Here is a 23,594-nt window from a genome sequence, read left to right as displayed (position 1 = left end):
AATTTTTATATTGATGAGATCTGATTTTCGATATATTCTCTATTTCTATCTTGATAATCTCTAACAAAAGCTTAAAGACTTCAAAGTTAACTACCAAACCTCTTTTTTAAAATCAATTGGAGTCCTAAAACACTTACTTGTTCTTATTACTAAACCACATTTAAATTATCATCTTAAATTAGAACTATGCAGTTATACTCTAAAAGGTCTAATCAAGGTTCCCTACAAGTTTGTCATGAACTCTTTTCCAATTATAACCCATCAGAATTCCCTGGTTTCCTTTTATTAGTGTGGGGAAAAATGTCATGTTGATTGTTGTAGTTAGACAAACAAAGAGTTTTGTCAATACCTCAATGAAACTTATTGGAGCTACCTGTGGCTTCCTTATTCTTCCCAACAATCTTTACACAAAACAACAGTAAAACTTATCTGAAAACAGTAAGTTTGCTGAAGCCCTCTAATTTTGTTGAATTCTTTCTCAGTATTAACCTTCAATTTGATTCAGTCCAATTCTTACAAGCTATTTGTTTGTTCTATTTATATTGCTACTACTATTACTATTTCATGATTTTTGGTTGATTTTCCCCTGCTTTCCTCTTGGGTATTTTTTTTTTACTTCTTGCCTAACGTCAGCATGGTTATGTTTGTCACCTCACCTCACTACCAAAGACACTTTTCACTTCCTCCCTTTTTGAAATATGCTTTCATTTTTAGTTAATTTGTGTACTTTGACAGACTGCATTTTTCTGATCTGCATTGATCCTTTTTCTAAATAATCTGCTCAACTATTGAATCCAACAAAATTAATCTCAAATGATCTATCCCAATCCCTTTCACAGCTTCTGGAGGTTCACGATTTCCGTCTTAGTGTATTAGTTGTCCTGTTTGGTATTTTACACTTATTTTTTGCACCTATTTTGAACATTATGATTTCCATTGCCAAGATGACCTGCTCTGCCAATTTAGTTCATTCCCCATTAGTCATATAACCATATAACAATTACAGCACGGAAACAGGCCATCTCAGCCCTTCTAGTCTGTGCCGAACTCCTACTCTCACCTAGTCCCACCGACCTGCACTTGGTCCATAACCCTCCATTCCCTTCCTGTCCATATATCTATCCAATTTAACTTTAAACGACAACTTCGAACCTACCTCAACCACTTCTGCTGGAAGCTCGTTCCACACAGCTACCACTCTCTGAGTAAAGAAGTTCCCCCCTCATGTTACCCCTAAACTTTTGCCCTTTAACTCTCAACTCATGTCCTCTTGTTTGAATCTCCCCCACTCTCAGTGGAAAAAGCCTATCAACGTCAACTCTATCAATCCCCCTCATAATTTTAAACACCTCTATCAAGTCCCCTCTCAACCTTCTATGCTCCAAAGAGTAAAGACCTAACTTGTTCACCCTTTCTCTGTAACTTAGGAGATGAAACCCAGGCAACGTTTTAGTAAACCTCCTCTGTACTCTCCCAATTTTATTGACATCTTTCCTATAATTCGGTGACCAGAACAGTACACAATACTCCAAATTTGGCCTTACCAATGCCTTATACAATTTCAACATTACATCCCAACTCCTATACTCAATGTTCTGATTAATAAAGGCCAGCATACCAAAAGCTTTCTTCTCCACCCTATCTACATGAGATTCCACCTTCAGGGAACTATGCACCATTATTCCTAGATCCCTCTGTTCTAAAGCAGTCTTCAATGCCCCACAATTTACCAAGTGCAGGATCGTACCATCCGTGTTGTCACTGGCTGATGGGGAAAAATTGCTGATAAGATACTCTTTCTGATCATAAGATATGAATGATGGCAAAGCAGAGACTTTTTTAAAAAGAAACCATTAATTCAAGTGATACCTTAGGTGATCGGTTACAATTATCCTTTTCCATAGTTACAGTTTGGTAGCCTTAACTGTAATTTAGAGGACCGAGTCCAGAATTTGAAGTTTAGTGAATTCAATTTAACGAACTATCCCATGATCTAAATGATGAAAGCAGTAGACAGCTATAATGGTTTTGGTGTGATATACTTTATCAGGCACTTGACCGAAGTCATGGAGTCATAGAAAAATAAAGCACAGAAAAGGCCCTTTGGCCCATCTAGTCCATGTGAAACCATTTAAACTGTCTACTTCCATTGACCTGCACCAGGACCATAGCACTCCATAGCCCTACCATCCATGTGCCTATCCAAACTTCCCTTGAACGTTGAAATTGAGCTTGCATGCACCACTTGTGCTGGCAGCTCATTCCACACTCTCAGGACCCTCAGAGTGAGGAACCTTCCCCTCATGTTCCCTTTAAACTTTTCACCTTTCACTCACGACATCCAGTTGTAGTCCCAGACAACCTCAATGAAAAAAGCCTGCTTGCATTTACCTCTCTATAATTTTGTATACCTCTATCAAATCTCTAAAGAATCAAATCCTAACCTATTCAGTCTTTTCTTTTAACTCGGGTCCTCCAGAGCTGGCAGCACCCTTATAAACTTTCTCTGTGCTCTTTCAACATTATTTGCATCTTTCCTGTAGGTAGGTGACCAAAATTGCACACAATATTCCAAATTAGGCCTTACCAATGAATTATACTACTTCAGTATAACATCCTATCTTCTGTACTCAATGCTTCACTAATCCCCCAATCTTGGTGTCATCCCCAAAGTTGATGATCCAGTTAACCACATTTTCATCCAGATCATTGATATCGATGACAAACAACAACACAGCCAGTCCCGATCCCTGCAGTGCTCCACGAGACACAGGACTCCAGTCAGTGAGACAGCCATCTACTATCACTCTCTGGCTTCTCCCACAAAGACAATGTCTAATCCATTTTACTATCTCAACTCGAATACCAAGCAACTGAACTTTCTTGACCAACCTCGCATGTGGAAACTTGTCAAATGCCTTCTGAAAATCCATGCAGACAACATCCATTGCCCTTGCTTTCATCAAATTGCCTGGTAACTTCCTCGAAAATCTCTGTAAGATTGGTTAGACATGACCTATCACGCATGAAGCCATGTTGACCATCCTTTATCAGTCCGTGTCGATCTAAACACTCATATCCAGTCCCTTCGAATACTTTCCAATAATTTTCCCACTACTGACGTCTGGCTTACCATTCTATAATTTCCTGGATAATTTTTAGAGCCTTTGGTAAACAGCAGAACAACACTGGCTATCCTCTGATCTTTAGGTACCTCTCCTGTCACTAAGCATGATTTAAGTATCTCTGCTAGGGCCCCGGCAATTTCTGCACCTGCCTCCCACGGGTTCTGAGGGAACACCTTGTCAGACCCTGGGAAATTATCCAGCCTAATTTGTCTCAAGACAGCAAAGATCTCCTCCTCTGTAATCTGGTAGGGTCCATGAAGTTGATGCCACTTTTCTTCACTTCTATAGACTCCGTGTCCTTCTCCTCTGTCTGGACAAATTCTTGATTTCAGTTTTTCTGTGAGCATTCACAATACTAGCATTAGTTTTTTTTTTACAACTCTAAGACTGTAGGTCTTTGTGCATGTCTTGGGCACAACCCTTAAAGTGAAGTACAGCCCATATCAAAAATTAGTGTCATAATCTACCATAATACAAGCCTTGTAATTTAAGAGATTGGAGCTCTTTTGCTAAGACCACGTGGTGTGGGCATGTGGCCAAGTGGTTAAGGCATTCGTCTAGTGATCTCAAGATCGCTAGTTCGAGCCTCAGCTGTGGCAGCGTGTTTGTGTCCTTGAGCAAGGCACTTAATCACACATTACTCTAGTCTGTGCGAGGAGTGGCGCCCCACACAGACTTCCAATCTGCGCCTTGTAAGGCATAAAAATGCCCGATGCAGGCCTCTCATGGTCTGAGTCGACGTTCCCTCCCCTCCCTTGCTAAGACTACAAAAATATCACAATTCATTTTAATACAGGAAATAACTAAGTTGAGAAGTTGAATTTCCTGCTCTATTCCATTTGGTTCGGCATCAAAAACTATTTTTTGGCACATTTTAACAGATCAATACTGTATGCCAATTCATTTTAGCCAAAAGAGAACAATAATTGAAAGGGAAGAGACGATCAGTAATGAAGGGCCCATTAAATTAAAAAAATTTATTTATCAGATATAGCATTTATAATCATATGCAGTATCACACTGAGAACTATCATAGCGTGGTTAATTGACTTGAATTGCTCACTGCATAAAAGGTCATTCCAATTCTTTCACATTAAGTTATAATGCAAATGATTGCTCTAAATAGTTCATGACATTTTTTGCAATGCCACCCCACTACTGGACATATTCAGTGATCAACAGATTTTGTCAAAGCAGAACTTGTGACAATTCATGAATGACAGGTTACAGAGAACTGAACAGCAGCAGATATATCACTATCCATCACAACAGGAATGATTGCTGGCTGTGCAAATTATAGATGCTAGAAAAAGCTGAACGTTAAACAAATTATACAAAAGTTTCAGCTCCTGAAATTGATTGACAGAAACAGATTTCCTGAAAAACAAAAGGTGGCTTTGGTTTTTAACTATCTTTCTCTTTTCAATTCCAGGTTCATTCCCTTCTTATCTCTTCCCCTCTCTCTTGCAGAGACTAATGTTTGACGTGTCTAATGCCCATTCCTCAATACAAGATGAAATTAGGCAGGTACATAGACAGGCAAGGAGGGAGAAGTGGAAAAAATCAGTCGAATGAAGAGTAAAGATTTGGATAATTCTGTTGCAAATTGTATAGTAAATCTAAATCTCCAAGCAGTGCAATCTCAAAACCATTTTATATACATACATGAGAAAATCTGCAGATGCTGGAAATCCAAAGCTGAGTTCCTCCAGCATTATGTGTGTGTTGCATGTTATATACGTGGTAGCTGAAGTCAAACTACTCAAACAGCTTTGCTGTTAAGCTATCTGAGCATCCAAATATCATCAGGACGATAATTACAAAATAAGTGAGCATCCACTTATCCTAATGCAAAACAGTGCAATTCAACGAAAATCTGGTGTAACAAACACCTATTTTTATGATCAGTCATGTCCACAGTGCCTGATAATATGAATCAAAAAACTGTACTACGGAATGCCCCTGAATAATTTCGTATGAGGACAACAGAATAAACTTACTCCTGCTCAAGTCCAATATATTCTAATAAGTGCTATCCAAAGCAGGAATCACAGGTGGTTGCAGCATAGGAGGCCATTTAACCAGTGGTCCGGATCTCTTCTATACAAGGGCAATCCAACTAGTTCCACTTTACCACACTCTCACAAATGACAAAGGAACTCTGGTGTATTTTAACCTGTCTCAGGCCACTAATCCCCTGCTTAACAAATGAACCCTGCAAAGATCACTCAACTCAGTAAGAGAACACTGGGATTTTAATGACTAGTGTGTTTCACAGGTCTTCAGGCATGATTGCTTTCCCACAATATGCCTCTAGTTCAATAGACAGATATTACAAACATGACACAGGCGCAAAACGCAAATGATGAAAGTAGCAAGATTCCGAGCATTGATGAACTTTAATAAAGATAGATCAGAGAATAAACATAATTATACCACACTCATAAGTAAATGATGGACTATCAAGATTGTGCCACTGTCAGGATGCTAATGGCAATCAGCAGCCACCTTAACTCCTTCCTCTTCTGACATCCATTCTTCCCCAGCACCTAACTTCCCCCACCAATCCTGCCAAGCAAATGGATTTAATTAGTACTAATGGTGTCAAGTTTGTAGAAGACCGAAAGACAATTTAAACACAATTACTTAAACTAGGGCAAGCACTCAGAATGTCCAGCATAAATGACACCTAGTACAAATCAACTAATTATGCCACCTTACAGACATAACAAGTCAATGACACCACTGCTTTGATGAAGTTGTTTTAAGTTGCTTCACTCAGAGTTGGCTCCCTGTGTATTGTGGTGTAAAATCAAACAAGTGGCTATCATTCCTGAATACTTTTAAAGGAAATGCATTTTAAAAATCTGATCAGATTTGCTGCTGGATTGAATTGGCTCATTTTACTTTTTTGGCTGATGGAATGCAAATTCCTGCCAGTGGCAACTTCAAAAGGAAAGAGGATTCTTAAAATAGACATAAATATGGGTACAATTTGTCCTTAAATATTGAATTCCATGCAAAGCAAAAACCTTAGCCCCTTCTTTGTCAAAGTACTGAATGTGGTAACACAGTTCATTTGCCAAAATTGATCTTGCTATTAGCCATCAAGGACAACTGACCAGAAATTGCAGCCAACATTTGGTTGTCACTATGGGGAGACCAAGTCCCCCTTGATCAATGAGAAGAGTTACCTGACTGAACAGCAGGATTTTATTCCAACTTAGAGGAATGTCATATAAGTGACAATAAGGTAATATCTCATAAGCAAATCATGCAAGCGGCAATGCGCAGACCACAACATTACATCTGAAGAGCCGGGAATATAAGAGGAAAGTGAAAACCCAATATCACTCTGGCACATTCAGACACATTTTTGTAAACTTGGCAAGCTCATTTAAAATTAGTTTTTCTCTTAAAAGTAAAATACCTTGCAAGCTGTAATAAGTACATCCTCCACGGTCTGATCTGCTTTAATGGCTATGATTGCTGTTTGGTTGTCAGGGAAGCAGACGCGGGCAGTACTCTCTGAAGAACAGTCCCGGGCTGAGGCTGGAAAGTGGACGCCCAAAGATCCATCAGGCTCAGCCTGAAATAAAAGTAATATCAATTAACCACAAGCTAATTGTTAAAATGTGGTGAACTTCCTAAAATGTCTCCATGTTTGCTTTAAATTTAGTTATTCTGGGTTTTATAGTTAAAAATACATTCTGAAAAATTAGATTCCTTTTGGTGAATCTTACAATTGATATAATATAAAGATAACTTTTTTGTATATGTTCTGCAAGACTAAAATTGTAAACGTTTGAATATGCAGCTCAGCAAGTTATTCCCAGAACCTACCAAGAACCCAATTTGGCATGAAATGGAATGCAATTCTGATTTGGAAGTCACATATTACTTCAGAATTACTCTTTTTATCACACTTACATTTGCTTCCAACTGAAGTTTCATTCAAAGTCAGTTGCTAAGTATTATTGATAAAGTTACAAAAGTTATTATAAAATTAGAAATTAGAAAACATTAGCAACACACACAAAATGCTGGAGGAACTCAGCAGGCTAGGCAGCATCTCATATCGGCATACCTTGACTCTGTTTTATCCCCCTAGTTCAGTCTCTTCCTACTTACATCTGTTACACCTCACACGCTCTTGATCTTTTCAAGGATTTCAAGCTCCCTGGCCCCCATTTTCTTATTTTTACTATGAATGGTCAGTTCCTCTACACCTCCATTCTCCACCAGGAAGGCCTTAAGTCTCTCTGATTTTTTTTCTCTGGACCCCAGACCCGACCAGTTCCCCTCCACCACCACTCTCCTCTGCCTAGCAGAACATGTCCTCACTCTCAATAATTTCTCCTTTGGCTCCTCCCACTTCCTTCAGACAAAAGGGGTAGCCATGGATACTCACATGGGTCCCAGCTATGCCTGCCTGTTTATCGTTCCAAACCTACACTGGTGACCGTCCCACACTTTTCCTACGCTATACTGATGACTGCATTGATGCTGCTTCCTACACCCGTGCTGAACTCGTCAACTTTGTCCACTTTGCCTCCAACTTCCACTGTGCCCTCAAGTTTACCGTGTCCATTTCTGACACCTCCCTTCCCTTTCTCGATCTCACCGCCTCTATCTCTGGAGACAGCTTATCCACGGATGTCTATTACAAACCCACGAACTCTCACAGCTAGCTGGACTACATCTTGTCCCATCCTACCACTTGTGAAAACGCCATCCCCTTTTCTCAATTCCTCCGTCTCCACCACATCTGCTCTCAGGATGCGGTTTTTCATTCTCGAACGAAGGAGATGTCCTCCTTTTTCAACGACGTAACTGCCCCTTCTCCACCATGAACACTGCTCTCAACTGAATCTCTTCCATTTCACACACATCTACTCTTACCCCATCCTCCCACCAGGGATAAGGTTCCTTGTGTTCACATCTACAACCCCACCAACCTACACGTCCAGCACATTATTCTCTGAAACTTCTGCCACCTCCAATGGGATCCCACCACCAAGTACATCTCCCCCCTCCCACTTTCTGCTTTCCACAGGGATTGCTCCCTATGCAACTCCCTTGTCCATTCGTCCTTGCCCACTGATCTCCCTCCTGCTCTTTCCCTTGCAAGTGGAACAAGTGCTACACCTGCCCTTACACCTCCCCCTTCACTACCATTCAGGGCCTCAAGCAGTCTTTCCAGGTGAGGCAGCACTTCACCTGTGAGCCTGTTGGGGTCATTTACTGTGTTCGGTGCTCTCGGTATGGCCTCCTGTATATCAGTGTGACCTGACGTGGATTGGGAGACCGTTTCGCCGAGCATCTACGCTCTGTCTGCCAGAACAAGCAGGATCTCCCAGTGACCACCCATTTTAATTCCACTTCCTATTCACATTCGGATATGTCCATCCCTTGCTTCCTCCACTGTTGTGATGAGGCCACACTTAGGTTAGAGGAACAACACCTTATATTCCGTTTGGTTAGCCTCCAATCCATGGCATGAACATTGATTTCTCAAACTTCCGGTAATGCCCCCCCAAAGACCCCCGCTTCTCCATTTTCCATCCCCTTTTCCCTCTCTCAGCTTATCTCTTTGCCAACACATCGCCTCCCTCTGGTGCTCCTTCCCCCTTTTCTTTCTTCCATGGTCTTCTGTCTCTTTCACCAATCAACTTCCCATCTCTCTACTTCATCCCTCCCCCTCCAGGTTTCACATCTCACCTTGTGTTTCTCTCTCCCCTCCCCCCACCTTTTAAATCTACTCCCTAGTTTTTTTTCTCCAGACCTACTGAAGGGTTTCGGCCCAAATTGCTGACTGTACCTTTTTCCCCATAGATGGTGCCTGGCCTGCCGAGTTCCTCCAGCATTTTTGTGTGTGTTGCAGAACTTCACAAATACATTGTCAACACTCAAATATACCTCAGCACTGTCTCTCTTGATCTGTTGTCACCTCCAAATAGTCAATGTGGCTTTGGGTGTGGAAACATAGTGAGCAATACTGAGCACAGAAAATCATGGCTCACAAATTTAATTGAGCTTTGTTCTGAGGATTGATGAGGGCAGGGGGGTAGACATTGTTCGCACTGACTTCAGTAAGGCCCTTGTTAACATTCCACACGGTAGGCTGGTCCCGAAGATTGGAACACATGGGATCCAGCACAATCTACTAAACTAGCTTGATGGTAGGAGGCAGAGGGTGATGGTGGAAGCTTCTTTTTCAGACTAGAGGCTTGAAAACCAGTGATGTGCTGCAGGGGTTTAGCAGGGTCCTTTATTGGTTGTCACATAAATTCATGATTTGGATGAGAATGTAGGCAGCATGATTAAAAGTTTGCAAACTACAGAAAATTGGTGGCATAGTAGAGAGTGAAGTTTATCCAAAGCTGCAATCAGATATATAGATCAATTGGGAAAGTAGGCAAAGTAATGGTGAATGCAATTTAACTCAGGTAAGTGCAAAGTAATGGATTTTGGGAAGTTAAACCACAATGGGATGCACAATAAATAGCAGGGCCCTGGACAGTGTTGTTGAACTGAGACCTTGGTTTACAAGTGTATCCACAAGCAGACAGGATGGTGAGGGTGCCATAATGCATGCTTGTCCTCATCAACTGAGGCACTGAGTCTTATTGGGACATCACGTTTCAGCTGTTGATTAGGGTAACTTTGTTTTTCCACACAGAGGTTTGCTGGTATCTGGAATGAACTGCTGTGGTGGGGGGGGGGGGGGGGGGAGGAGGGGGAGGAAGGGAGGAAGGGAATGGAGCCAGGATCAGTAACTGTATTTAATAAGCATCTGACAGGTGCTTGGATTTATGCATCAACGTAACTGTTGTGATTTAACTCACAAGTAACTTACTCTACTACTTGTCAAAAGTATATCCCCTCTTGGAATCTGTGTTGCAGCTTTAAAACTTCTTTTGATGTACAAGATAAAAGGAGCTCTGGTTTTCTTATTAAGCATGCATTTATCTTTACAGGACCTGACATCTGGTTATAAGAACCAAGACAAATTCAGTTAAGGGAAATAGTTTGGCACACATAGAAACAAATGCATTAAGGTTTGAAATTCAGGCTTTCATAAACTGAAAAGGTGTCTGATCAAATGCAAAAAAACCTCATTGTATAGAGTTCAAAGACTTGCATTTTGATGGTTCTACGATTAAAGGCAGAAGTGTGCCAGGGTTTATACATAGGTCACCTTTTATTCTCCCACTTCCAAAATATTATAGAATGAAATCAGTCCCTACTAAAAGAGTGCATAGAGGAGGGACTTTTTTCGAGTACAGGTGTGCAGTTTTTGTGTGTGTAAGAGTTCGATGCTTGTGACACGTGATGGAAAGCTGGTGAGAGACCACGTATCGCATGACTGCAGTCCAAGCTGAAAGTCACCCTGTATAGATGCCACAACTTATTAAAATCAGAAATTACAAATAACCAGGCATTTTGTTGCGCGTAACTGAAATCTAAAAACCCTGAAGAAATTCATGAAGTGCAGTTATTGAGAATCCCACTTCATCAAAAAAGTACAGTTGTACGGCAGACTCGGGTCACGAGTTGTTCCCCTCTCAGAAAAGGGAAGAGAGAACGCTACACCAGTCTACAGGTACAATGGAAATGCAAGAGTCCTTAGACTTCCACTCCTGACTATCTTGCTGGCGAATGTACAGCCTCTGGAAAATAAAATTAAAGACCTGGAGCAAGATTGCAGTATAAGAGGGACATCAGGGACTACTGAATATTTTGCTTCATGGAAACATGGCTATTCCCCCCACTTTGGACACAGTGCTGCAGCTCGAGGGCTTCACCATTCTCCACAGAGACAGGGTAGCTCAGTCTTTTAAGGCAGAGGAGGTGGACTCTGCTTCATGATTAACTCATCATGTTGCACAAACTTAGTTCTGTTCGGTCTTGCTCAACCAACCTGAAACATCTAACAGTCAAATGTTGTCCATTTTATCTGCCAAGAGAGTTTTCTGTAATCACCCTGTTAACGGTGTACATTCCACCTCAGGCAGGCACTGGAGGAGCTAAGCAATGTTATCAGCAGGGTCAAAACTGTGCACCCTAATGCCTTCCCTATCATTGCAGGAGATTTCAACCAGGCCAGCTTGAAGAAGTCTCTGAACAGCAACCCTCAACATATCACCTGTGGAACCAGTGGACCCAACACACTTGACCACTGTTATACCACCATCAAGAACGCTTACCATGCCATCCCATGCCCACTCTTTGGAAAGTCCAATCACCTGGCTGTACTTCTACTCCCAGCATATAGACAGAGATTAAAGAGCAGTGGTGAGCATACTGGACACACCCAAACCAAAAGCCATGGATGAACCAGGAGATTCATAGCATTGATGGCTATATCTGTGGCATTCAAAAATGGTGTTCCATAACTATACAAGAAGTCCAGGCACGACCTACAGAAGGCTATTTTAAGGGCAAAAAACAATTCCAATCGATATTAGAGAGGGAATCAGATGTACGTCTGCTTTGGTAGGGTTTGCAGGCAATTACTTCCTACAAAGTGAAATTTAACATCATGAATGGCTGTAACACTTCACTCACAGGTGAGCTCAATGCCTTTTATGCATGCTTTGAAATGGAGAATACAATTAAACCTGTGCAAATCCTTGTAGCATCTGGTGACCCTGTGACCTCTGTCTTGCAGGCTGATGGCAGAACGTCTTTCAAGAAGGTGAACCCTCGTAGGGCGTCAGGCCCTGACGGTGTACCTGGTAGAACTCTGAAAACCTGTGCCAACCAACTGTCTGCAGTGTTCAAAGACATCTTCAATTTCTCACTGCTGCAGCTGGAGATTGTCACCTACTTCATAAGGGCAACTGCCATACCAGTGCCCAACAAGAGCAGAGTGAGCTCCCTCAATGTCTATCATATAGTTGCACATCTACTGTGATGAAATTATTTGAGAGGTTGACCATGGCCAGAAACAACTCCTGCCTAAGGAGCTGGACCCACTGCAATTTGCCTATCGCCACAGCGGATGCAATCTCACTGGCTCTCCACTTGGCCTTGGATGACCTGGACAATAGCAATACCTATGTCAGGTAGCTGCTTATTGATTGCAGCTCAGTATTCAACACAATGACACTTCAGTTCTAATCAATAAGCTCTAAATCCCTGGATTCTTTCAAGAAAGAGTTAGATAGAGCTCTTAAAGATAGCGGAGTCAAGGGATATGGGGAGAAGGCAGGAACAGGGTACTGATTGTGGATGATCAGCCATGATCACAGTGAATGGTGGTGCTGGCTCGAAGGGCCGAATGGCCTACTCCTGCACCTATTGTCCATTGTCTATCCCGGGCCTCTGTACCTCCCTCTGCAACTGGATCCTTGCCTTCTCATCGGGAGAGATCGGAAAAAAAATCTCCACCTCCCTGACAATCAACACCACCGAACCTGAAGGAGTGCAGTGTGTTGCGTTTTGGAAAGTCGAATCAAGACAGGCTTTCACAGTAAACAGCAGGGCCCTTGGGAGTGTTGTACAGCAGACAGATCCACGAGTTCAGGTACACAGTTCTGCAAGAGTGGAGCCACAGGGAGATGGTGCGCTGGCGTTTGCATGCTGACCTTCATCAGTCAGGGCAATGAATATAAAAGTCCGCAGTTCATGATACAGCTGTACAAGATGCTGGTGAGGCATTCTTGGGAGTATTGTGTTTAGTTTTCAGTCATCCTGTTATCGGAAAGGTGCCGTTAAGCTGGTAAGAGTGCAAGAAAGATTTAAAACGATGTTACCAGAATCTGAGTGATTGTGTTATATGGAGACGGTGGACCTTATTCCTTGAAGCACAGGAGACCGAGAGGTGATCTGAAAGAGGTGTATAAAATCATGACAGGATAAATAGGATGAATGCACTCAGTCTTTTTCCCTGGGTTAGGAAATCAAGAACAACACAGCACACATTTATGGTGAGATGGGAAGAATTTAATAGGAATTTACATGGCAACTCTTTTCTTTACATGAAGAATGGAATGACCTGCCAGAGGAAGTGGCTGAGTCAGGTACAGTAACAACTTTAAAATTGAATTGAATTGACTTTATTACTTAAATCCTTCATGTACATGAGGAGTAAAAATCTTTATGTTATATCTCGGTCTAAATGTGCAATTTGTAGTAATTTATAAACAGTATATACAACAGGATAGTCAATATAACATAGAAATACAGTTGCATCAGCATGAGTTCATCAGTCTGATGGCCTGGTGGAAGAAGCCGTCCCGGAGTCTGTTGGTCCTGGCTTTTAGGTTGCGGTACCATTTCCCAGATGGTAGCAGTTGGAACAGTTTGTGGTTGGGGTGACTCGGGTCCCCAATGATCCTTTGGGCCCTTTTTACACACCTGTCTTTATAACTGTCCTGAATAGTGGGAAGTTGGAGAGGTACAACAGTAGGAAAGATTTAGAAAGTTGTGGTTAAATGTTGGCAGATGGGACTGAACTAGATGGACATTTTGGGTGCATGGAGCAGATGAGCCAGGGTGCCTGTTTCCATGCTGTATGACTCCATGACTCATCTACAACTTGGGAGGTTTGATAGGTGGGGTCGCTGCGAAGGGCCCAGCTGTTCACAATCTTGAGTTAATTTAAGGGGTTGAAATGAAATTTTTCCAGCTGCCGATGATGCAAACCAATTTGGCAGTGTGGGTCTCCTTTGTCACTCACCATGGTTGAGGCTGATCCCACACCTCAGCACCATGTTCCTGCACCAACACCTTTAATCCTTAGATTCTACTAACAGCAAATCTTCTTGTATTTAATGTACAATTTTTGGTCTCCCTAACTGCTTGTTTTATTTGCATCTTAACTTTCAGTGACATACTTACAAGGACACCATGACCTTCATTCCCTCACCATTTCTAATATACGTTGCCTTCTCCTTTTATCAAAGTGAATGACCAAGTTGCCCATTTCATTTGACCCATCTCTATCCCACAAAGCCTCCTCACAGCACATATTGCCGTCCAGCCTTATATAATCAACAGTTCTAGTTATATTACACTTGGCCTGCTTGTCCACATCATTGATAGGGATTGAAAGCAGCTCGGTAGGGTTATGGCACAGTACTAAAATAATCAGACCAGTAATCGAGAGAAAATCCCATTAAAATTAAAATTGAGTTAACAGACTGGAATATGGAATTTACAAAAAATCATTATTACCATCTACTGAATTGTTGTAAAATCCCATCTAGTTCAGTCATAGAACATAAAAATTTACAGCACATTACAGGCTGTTTGGCCCACAATGTTGTGCTGACCACGTAACCTACTCTAGAAACTGTCTAGAATTTCCCTAGTGCATAGCCTTCTAATTTTCTAAGCTTTATGTACCTAACTAAGAGGCTCTTAAAAGACCCTATTTTATCTGCTTCCACCACCACTACCGGCAGTGCATTCCACGCGCCCACCACGCTTCGCGTAAAAAAACTTACCCCTGACATCCCCTTGGTACCTATTTCCAAGCACCTTAAAACTATGCCCCCTCTTGTTAGCCATTTCAGCCCTGGGAAAAAGCCTCTGGCTATCCACACAATCAATGCTCCTGTTCCTCATTTTCCTCAGTGCAGGAAATCAGCAATCCTTATTGATCTGACCCACATATGACTCCAGCAAACTGCATCCTCAAAGGCAATCAGGAATGGTTAGCAATGCCAACATCATGTTAACAAGCCACAGTAATGTAACAGTGCAACTGTGTATGGGTTTTCCCCTGATACTCCAGTTTCCCTCCACAAGCCAAAGACACAGTGGGTCGGTTATATGGTCATTGTAAATTATCCTGTGGTTAGGTTAGGGTTAAATCGGGGTTGTCAGGGCTTGCTAGGCATCACTGCTCGAAGGGCAGGAAGGGGCCGACTCCACACTGTATCACTAAATGAATAAGTAAACCACAACCAATACAATGATGGTCATGGAATTCACTCAGAAACTGACCGTCTGCTTGTGAGATTTACTCTATGTGAGGCATTACAATTTCAACTTTCGATGAGATGCAGTACACTTTAACTCAAACGGCAAAATTTCAAAGTTATTTATTGTAATTTCTGTGCTTGGATGAGTAGATATATAATTGCTAGCTTCTATGCCTTACTAAATAAAAATGTTTTCATCAGTTTAGACACTGTATGCCTGCTTATCCAGCAATGAAATGATAAACAGTCCGACAGTTCAGAGACAGATGAAGGATTTAAATCAGTGGTGTAGGCGACTGGGTTAAAGAAAAAGACTGTTGCATCTCTGTGGAGGGCATTACCAAGAGGCAGCATGCAGGAGTGAAACAACCAGGGACCAAATATCCTGTAGAAACAACAGACCAAACCAAGTCAGAGAATGGAGAGACAGGTGAGGAGATACATTGAAAGCCATTGCCAATGATTCTCTGTTGTACCAGAGCAGTTAGAAATGTAATCAGGTCAATACATTTGCTCCAATATGAACAATGAGGAAGAGGAACACAAGGTTAACGTTGTCAACTACTTCAAAAGGCTACAAGGTTGCATCAGATTTGTGAGTCATTATTTCTTCAAAGCAGGTAACTGGAATACAATGAACAAGCTTCAGATGAAAGTTCATCACCTGAAATGTTGATTGTTTCTTTATCCACAGGTACTGTCCAATCTGCTGAACATTTCCAGCATCTGCTGTTTTACATAAACAACCATAATCTCACTGTTTTAGCTCAAAACAGACATTTTGCTCCAGAAATAGGGTTACTCATAATGATCACAGCAGGTGATAAATACTTCTGTCCAATATACAGTGCAGCCATTATAAAAGTTTAAAAAGTCTATTAAACAAATCACTTGCTAAATTCTTGGTATATACAAGGAAACACAACTCTTTAGGAATTACTCAATTATTTATGTTCCAAATCGTAAGACATACCTGCATAATTGATGGTCGCTTTTCCTTCCCTTTTCTTCCCAGATCATCCAATCCCTTTAACGAAGAAAATATACCCTTTTTACTTCTTATTCGCTGAGACAGGGACAGTGTTCTTTTCCTGAGTGTTGCTTCATCTCTGGAACAATTCTTCAAAAGAAAAGAGACAATGAGAAAATCTGCAGATGCTGGAAATTCCATAGATGCTGCCTGGCCGGCTGAGTTCCTCCAGTGTGAGACAATATGATATTTCACTTTCAGTATCCCTACAGAATAACTTGCTTCTTTTTTACTGTGATGAAACCAGTCAGAATGCTTGCCATGGTATATCAGCAAAATTTGCTGAAGTCTTTGGTGATACACAAAATAAACTTCTTCAAACTCCTCATAAAATCTAGCTGCTGGCATGCCTTTTTCCTAAGAGCTGAGTGAGCAGATTATTGGTGAAAGGCAGAGTTTACTGGCAGATTTGTTCTACATAAAACATTATACATTCAATTTTACAATGTTATTCCACGATTACGGCAAGGACAGTACTAAACAAGCAAACAGCTGGCTGTGGAAATGATCAACTACACAAGATTTTAAACTACGCTTACCAGAGCATGAAAGGAAGAGACAGAGAAGATGCCCAGCCTGCTTAATACCAGCTTGGAAGGCCGGCTGGCTGCTGCAAGGAGACTCTTGGGATTAGGCAGCTCACCTCCCTGCAGGCTGGCCAGATAACAGCGCATCCGAAATAGATCCACATTAAACTTCTCCAGGTTATGCTCCCACTGCTGGATCTGATTTTAAAGCATTCAAAGGATTAGTTACCACATGTTCCAATTCACATGACATTTATTTACTTGCATTTACAGTGGATTCCGGTTAATCGGGACACATCAGGACCAGTACATTTTGACCCAATTAAGTGTCTGCCCAATTAGCTGAAGTTTCATGGAAATAGTTAAGGTATAAAGAGACAAACTACCATTTAACTGAGTAACACATTATATATTTAAATGAAATACAGAACAAATACGAATGCTATCAATGCTACGACAGCACCATAAAACTGTGGAGAAATTCATTCAGTAGAACTGTGCGCTGCCATTCTTTTGGTTGACTGTAAATGGGAACAATATCAGCACAGACACATACTGTAGGACAATTGATTTGCTTTCATACAATGCTATCGATGATTATTTCCTCCAAATCTTCATTTTCATTGTAACATTCAAGAACATTGTTAATACCTTCAAGTTCTTTGTCGTTCCTAGTGAAATTGTTTCATTTTCACTCCAGGCCGTTTCTAGCATCTCTAAGTCTGAATGCTTGAAACCGCAGTGTGGAAAAAGTTCCGAATTGTCTTACTGCTTATTTCTTGCAAACCATCAGTGACAGACACTGCTTTTTGAACAAAAGCACATGCAGCTGATGCTAATTAAAAACTGTTTGCTCTAAACACGATGCAGTGTCTAACAGCACACATTTGGCGATAGATATAAACTGTTCAGCAACAGTTACCTGCCCCAATTAAGCGGCACAGTGTCCCAAAAAACTAAAGGAATCCTGGCTATTTTTTTTTATTAGTTTTTGTTAAAAGTTGTCACTAATAAGTAACTGCAGTCCTGAACAAGTGCCTCAGCCCAAAATGTTGACTATTTATTCATTTGCATGGAGGAAAATAAACCTGACTTGCTGAGTTTCTCCAGAATTTTGTGTGCACTGCTCAGATTTACAGATGGCCCAATTAACTGGAATCCACTCTGCTTGTCAAAGTAATTCCTTCACTGAAATGAATTTGCAGAACTTGGTCAAACTCGGATTCCGAAATATTTTCAGCAACTCCCAAAAACCTTTCTTTGTAGTAATCACATTATCAGATGTCAACACAACTTTAATGGCTAGTAAACATGTCTTGGATCTACTAAGTAACCCTGATCATCAGTTGCTTACCAAAACACATGTTTGACAAATAGTAACAATGTAACTATTAATGCAAGCCCACTTTATACTGGTAAATATGGTCACCCACTCCAAACGTTCAGTCCCTCTGCCACTGGTGCACCAAACTACAAAATGCTATTGACTAAATGCATAGCAGCATCTTGCCATGGCTTCTGCAACAGCACTTCCAATGAAGTAGACAACTAGGAAATTATGAGCAACACATACAAAATGCAGGAGGAACTCAGTGGTCCAGGCGGTACCCAGATACTGCCTGGCCTGCTGGGTTCCTCCAGCATTTTGTGTGTGTTGCCCGGGTTTCCAGCATCTGCCAATTTTCTCCTGATTGTAGCTAGGAAATTATGTCCGACATCGTTGCTGGTGTAGTGATGTACTTGAATTCATTATTCCTGCCACAATAAAAGGAGCAGAGCTTTAATGAAACATTTTCTTTGTCCTAAATTGCTCCTAGGTCATGCAGTCCTGTTGCCATTAAGAACAGTAAGATATGACAAACTTCTCCTATCAATTCCCAGGAAGTCACAAACTGCTTTTTGCCCAACAGCTACACTTGCAGTACAGTCCCCGTGAAGTAGGTAAAATGACACAATAAGTGATGCACAAGTGATCGAACTGAGAGGTATTTTTGGATGCTGCTGTTGTCATGGAGATTGCTGGCTGGAAGACTGGAAGAGCTCTCTGCTCTTGAACTATTAATGTGATGAGTTATAGAGTTATTGTTCAACACTACCTGCAGCCTAGGCCCTTACCAATCTCTTCACCCTACAGGAACAATTCTTTCTTCAGCATCACTTTTTAAAGAACTCCCAAAATAAAATCACTCATTTGGTTGGTAGACTCAAGCAAACGAGCAATGATGAGCTCAGAATTGTAAAAAGAATAGAGGAAGAAGTCATTTGTAGAATTGTTTTCACACAATTATTGTGACATCGAGCATCTGATTACAATGATAATTGAAACAGGAACCATGTGATTCCCCCAAATAACATCCCTGATAAGACAGACCGATGGGAAATCATTACCAGCTTTATGCTGAAATTCACTCACTTCTATCGTAACATCCCACCTGCAAAGTTTGCACTCAATATCAAGCCTCTTGTAATCAAAATGCCAACTACGTTTGTACAAAATATTTCAATTTCTATCTACAATGGATAATATATTTTAAAAAGGAATAAGGAGCCAGGTGATCCCCATATGTTGCAAGAAAGTCTAAATAGAAAATTTATCCTGAAAAAGCAAAAGAGAAGCCTGTAGCTACATAAGCTAATTCACCTCTAAACAGTATGCTTCCTTATTTTTTGTCTCTATACAACAGATCTAGACAATTCAGTCAGATTCTCGTGTCCTAATATGCAATGAAGCAAGATTATAAAAATAAAGCAAAACATATTTACATATAAAAAACAGAAAAAAAAGTTGTAACTTTGAAATTATTTCAATGTCTGCCTTATAATTAAGCAATAACCAAAATTACAAATATACAACTGCCAAGAAAATGAAAATCTGTTGCCGTCTGGTAAAAAATCCTTTTAAAATGACCATGTCTTGCATTTCATTGAACAATTAATTTAGGGAATATGTGGATTACTGGAAAGACGAGCATTAGTTGCTCAACTGCTTATAAACAAAGTAGTTGATTGATCATTTCTGTGTGCAGTTAGCAGCCAGTCGTATTGCTACAGTTACTTACAAAGTAAGCTGTGTGCAGCCGAATCAGGCATGAATTAACCAAGTAAAGCTTTTAAGCAAATAGTAGTTTCATAATATTTATTTTGATATTTAAAATTTAAATTAAATTCCTCGGATGCAATGCTGGGGTTTCAACTCATATCTCTGGCTCGTTAATCTATGGATAAGGCACAAAATCATCAAGGATAACCCAGTCGATGGTTTACTGAACGTCAGGGTTCAAGGCTTAAAGTGCAAAGGTTTTGTATACAAGATCAATTTACAAAAAGCATGAGCTTTTATTTCACATTGGAGATATCAATGGAATTTATATTCTACTTTGTGCATCACTGGCTTAAAAACCACCAGACAAATGTGTTCCCAAAAATGCATTCACTTCCAACTGCTGCAGATTAATTGTTCTCAACTGAACCAGTAGATGGAGCTGCCCAATGATCAATATTTAATCTCTATTTCTAAATAATCTCTAAAGACCACCCGCACACTAAATTTTCAGGAGCATCTGTCCAATAATGATACCTGGCACACGTGGCGGGGCATCAAGGGCATTATTGACTACACAAAGAAAAACTGTCAACTGTACCAGTGTTGCCCCTCTCCCTGACATTCTGAACAACACTGAGCAGCCACTAACAGCAGCAGACTCTATGGAGAGTCACACCTGTAAGGCAGCTGAACCAAACAACACCCCAGGCCGAATACTCAGAGTGTGTGCATACCAGCTCACTGACATCTTCAACACTTCACTTGTCCAGGCTGCTGTCCCCGCATGTCAAATCAGCCACCATTATCCCTGTACCAATGAACTCTACACCTTCAAAACTAAATTATACCAGCCGGTGGCACAGACACGTATCAAAATTCCGTTCCTGCCACACTGGGACACTCACTAATGTGCTTACTGACAGAACCACTCTACAACAGATATCATTGCATCTGCCATTCACCCGGTCCAGACGTACCAACAAAACAAGGGCACTAATGTCAGAATCTGTTTCCAGATTTCAGTGTGGCTTTCTATACCTTTGTCCCACAGACGTTGCAGAACAAACTGCTACTCTTCAGTCTAAATACACCTCTGTGCAACTGGTTGTTGGACTTCGTAAGCAACAGACCTCAGATACTCGGGCTGCACCCCCACTCCTCCCTCCCTATCATCCTCAACATGCGTGCCCCCCCCCCCAGGGCAGTGTGCTGAGTCCATTGCTGTACACTCAGCTCACACATAACTGCATGGGTGCCCTCCCCCCAGGGCAGTGTGCTGAGCCCATTGCTGTACACTCAGCTCACACATAACTGCATGGGTGCCCTCCCCCCAGGGCAGTGTGCTGAGCCCATTGCTGTACACTCAGCTCACACATAACTGCATGGGTGCCCTCCCCCCAGGGCAGTGTGCTGAGCCCATTGCTGTACACTCAGCTCACACATAACTGCATGGCCAAACAGCCAAGTAATCACATTGTCAAGTTCGCTGATGACATGACACTGGTGGGGCTCATCACCAACAACAATGAGACCACTTACAGAGAGGAAGTAGAAAAGCTCAAAGCCTACTGCCAGGCAAATAACCGCTTCCTCAATGTCAACATGACAAAGGAGATGGTTACCAACTTTAGGAGTAATTGCACCACTCACATCCCTTTTACATCGGCGGTACGTCAGTGGACACTGTGAGCAGTTTCAATCTCCTGGGAGTACACATCTCGCACAACCACTCATGGTCCCAGAGCATATGCTACATAATTGGGAAAGCTCACCAAAGCCTCGACTTTCTGAGGAAGCCAAAGAGAGATGGATTATGTACATATGTGCTCAAGTCCTTCTACAGATGTTCAGTAGAGCGCATCTTAACAGGAAGGATTTATAATAATGAGTCAAAACTGTCCAACACGTCACCAGCACCAGCCTATCCACCATAAACGACATATGATACTGTGCAAAAGTCTGAGACACAAGTATATGGCTAGGGTTTCGCACAGTACTGGACTTGATAATGTGGAGCAGAGAGCAAGTTTGTAAATCTGGTGGGAGCAAAGGATGTTGGGAGTCGCAAGGATGAAGCATTGAGGGAGGGGTGTGGGACAGGTGGCAGAGAAGGAGTACTGGGGGAAGGGGGGCATGGGTGGGGGCAAGGTATGGACACACCCAACCTGAGAGACCAGGTAAAGTCATTTGATTCCAACCAGTTGGTTTATTATCATTACAAAATGTCTCTCTGGTGCTTCCCACTCCCTCCCCTCTCACTTCCCCTCTTCCCAACGATGATTCCCCTCTCCCTTCCTCCTTCCCACTCTCAGTCCACAATAGAGACCCATATTTAAATCAGGTTTAGCACTCACATGTCATAAAATTTGTTTTTCTCTGTGGCAGCAATACAGTGCAATACATAAAATTACCAGAGTACCGTGCAAAGTCTTTGGCATATGTGGCTGCACATTTGCGCAAGACGGTAAAGTGCTTATAAAAAGTATTCATCCAGCCTCCTCATAAGTTTTCATGTTTTATTGTTTTACAACATTGAATCACAGTGGATTTAATTTGGCTTTTTTGACACTGATTACAGACATCCCACCCTGCAAAAACTCATTTCAGGGAGGTTGCACCATCAATTTGCGGGAGACTTCCGGGAGAGGTGGGATGTCTACAACAGAGTAGCTACTTAGCAGCTGGCCAGCTAGTTTAAATAACGCAAACAACAGGAATTCTGCAGATGCTGGAAATTCAAGCAACACACATCAAAGTTGCTGGTGAATGCAGCAGGCCAGGCAGCATCTCTAGGAAGAGGTACAGTCGACGTTTTGGGTCGGGACCCTTCGTCAGGACTAACTGAAGGAAGAGTGAGTAAGAGATTTGAAAGTGGGAGGGGGAGGAGGAGATCCAAAATGATAGGAGGAGGGGGAGGGATGGAGCCAAGGCACAGTTTTATCTCCCCTTGCTCAATCCCTTCCTACCTATGTTCATGACACTTCTCACGCTCTTAAACTTTTTGATGATTTTAAGTTCCCTGGCCCCCACCGCTTTATTTTCACCATGGATGCCCAGTCCCTATATACTTCCATCCCCCATCAGGAATGTCTCAAAGCTCTCCGCTTCTTTTTGGATTTCAGACCTAATCAGTTCCCCTCTACCACCACTCTGCTCCGTCTAGCAGAATTAGTCCTTACTCTTAATAATTTCTCCTTTGGCTCCTCCCACTTCCTCCAAACTAAAGGTGTAGCTATGGGCACCCGTATGGGTCCTAGCTATGCCTGCCCTTTCGTTGGGTTTGTGGAACAATCTATGTTCCGTGCCTGTTCTGGTATCTGTCCCCCACTTTTCCTTCGCTACATCGACGACTGCATTGGCACTGCTTCCTGCACGCATGCTGAGCTTGTTGACTTCATTAACTTTGCCTCCAACTTTCACCCTGCCCTCAAGTTTAACTGGCCCATTTCTGACACCTCCCTCCCCTTTCTAGATCTTTCTGTCTCTGTCTCTGGAGACAGCTTATCCACTGATGTCTACTATAAGCCTACTGACTCTCACAGCTATCTGGACTATTCCTCTTCTCACCCTGTCTCTTGCAAAAATGCCATCTCCTTCTCGCAATTCCTCCGTCTCTGCCACATCTGCTCTCAGGGTGAGGCTTTTCAATCCAGGATGAGGGAGATGTCCTTTTTTAAAGAAAGAGGCTTCCCTTCCTCCACTATCAACTCTGCTCTCAAACGCATCTCCCCCATTTCACGTACATCTGCTCTCACTCCATCCTCCCGCCACCCCACTAGGAATAGGGTTCCCCTGGTCTTCACCTACCACCCCACCAGCCTCCGGGTCCAACATATTATTCTCCGTAACTTCCGCCACCTCCAACGGGATCCCACCACTAAGCACATCTTTCCCTCTCCCCATCTGTCTGCTTTCCACAGGGATCACTCC

At 42.0% G+C, this 23,594-nt stretch overlaps 1 protein-coding gene across 4 annotated transcripts in view; it reads right to left on the bottom strand.

The window, feature by feature from the left end:
- LOC140201358 (rho guanine nucleotide exchange factor TIAM2-like) overlaps positions 1-23,594 on the bottom strand; it is a 278,281-nt gene that overhangs the window by 73,419 nt on the left and 181,268 nt on the right. For all 4 annotated transcript variants that reach the window (XM_072265342.1, XM_072265339.1, XM_072265341.1 and 1 more), the window contains 3 exons: positions 16,634-16,819; positions 16,038-16,184; positions 6,559-6,717 (listed from right to left, as the gene is read on the bottom strand). In XM_072265342.1, coding sequence (XP_072121443.1) covers positions 6,559-6,717; positions 16,038-16,184; positions 16,634-16,819 — 492 coding nt within the window. The remainder of the gene's footprint in view (positions 1-6,558; positions 6,718-16,037; positions 16,185-16,633; positions 16,820-23,594) is intronic.

This window comes from Mobula birostris, chromosome 8 (genome assembly GCF_030028105.1).
Source record: "Mobula birostris isolate sMobBir1 chromosome 8, sMobBir1.hap1, whole genome shotgun sequence".
Lineage (NCBI taxonomy): Eukaryota > Metazoa > Chordata > Chondrichthyes > Myliobatiformes > Myliobatidae > Mobula > Mobula birostris.
Note: the sequence above shows the minus strand (reverse complement) of the source record. Positions and strands in the feature narration are given on the sequence as shown.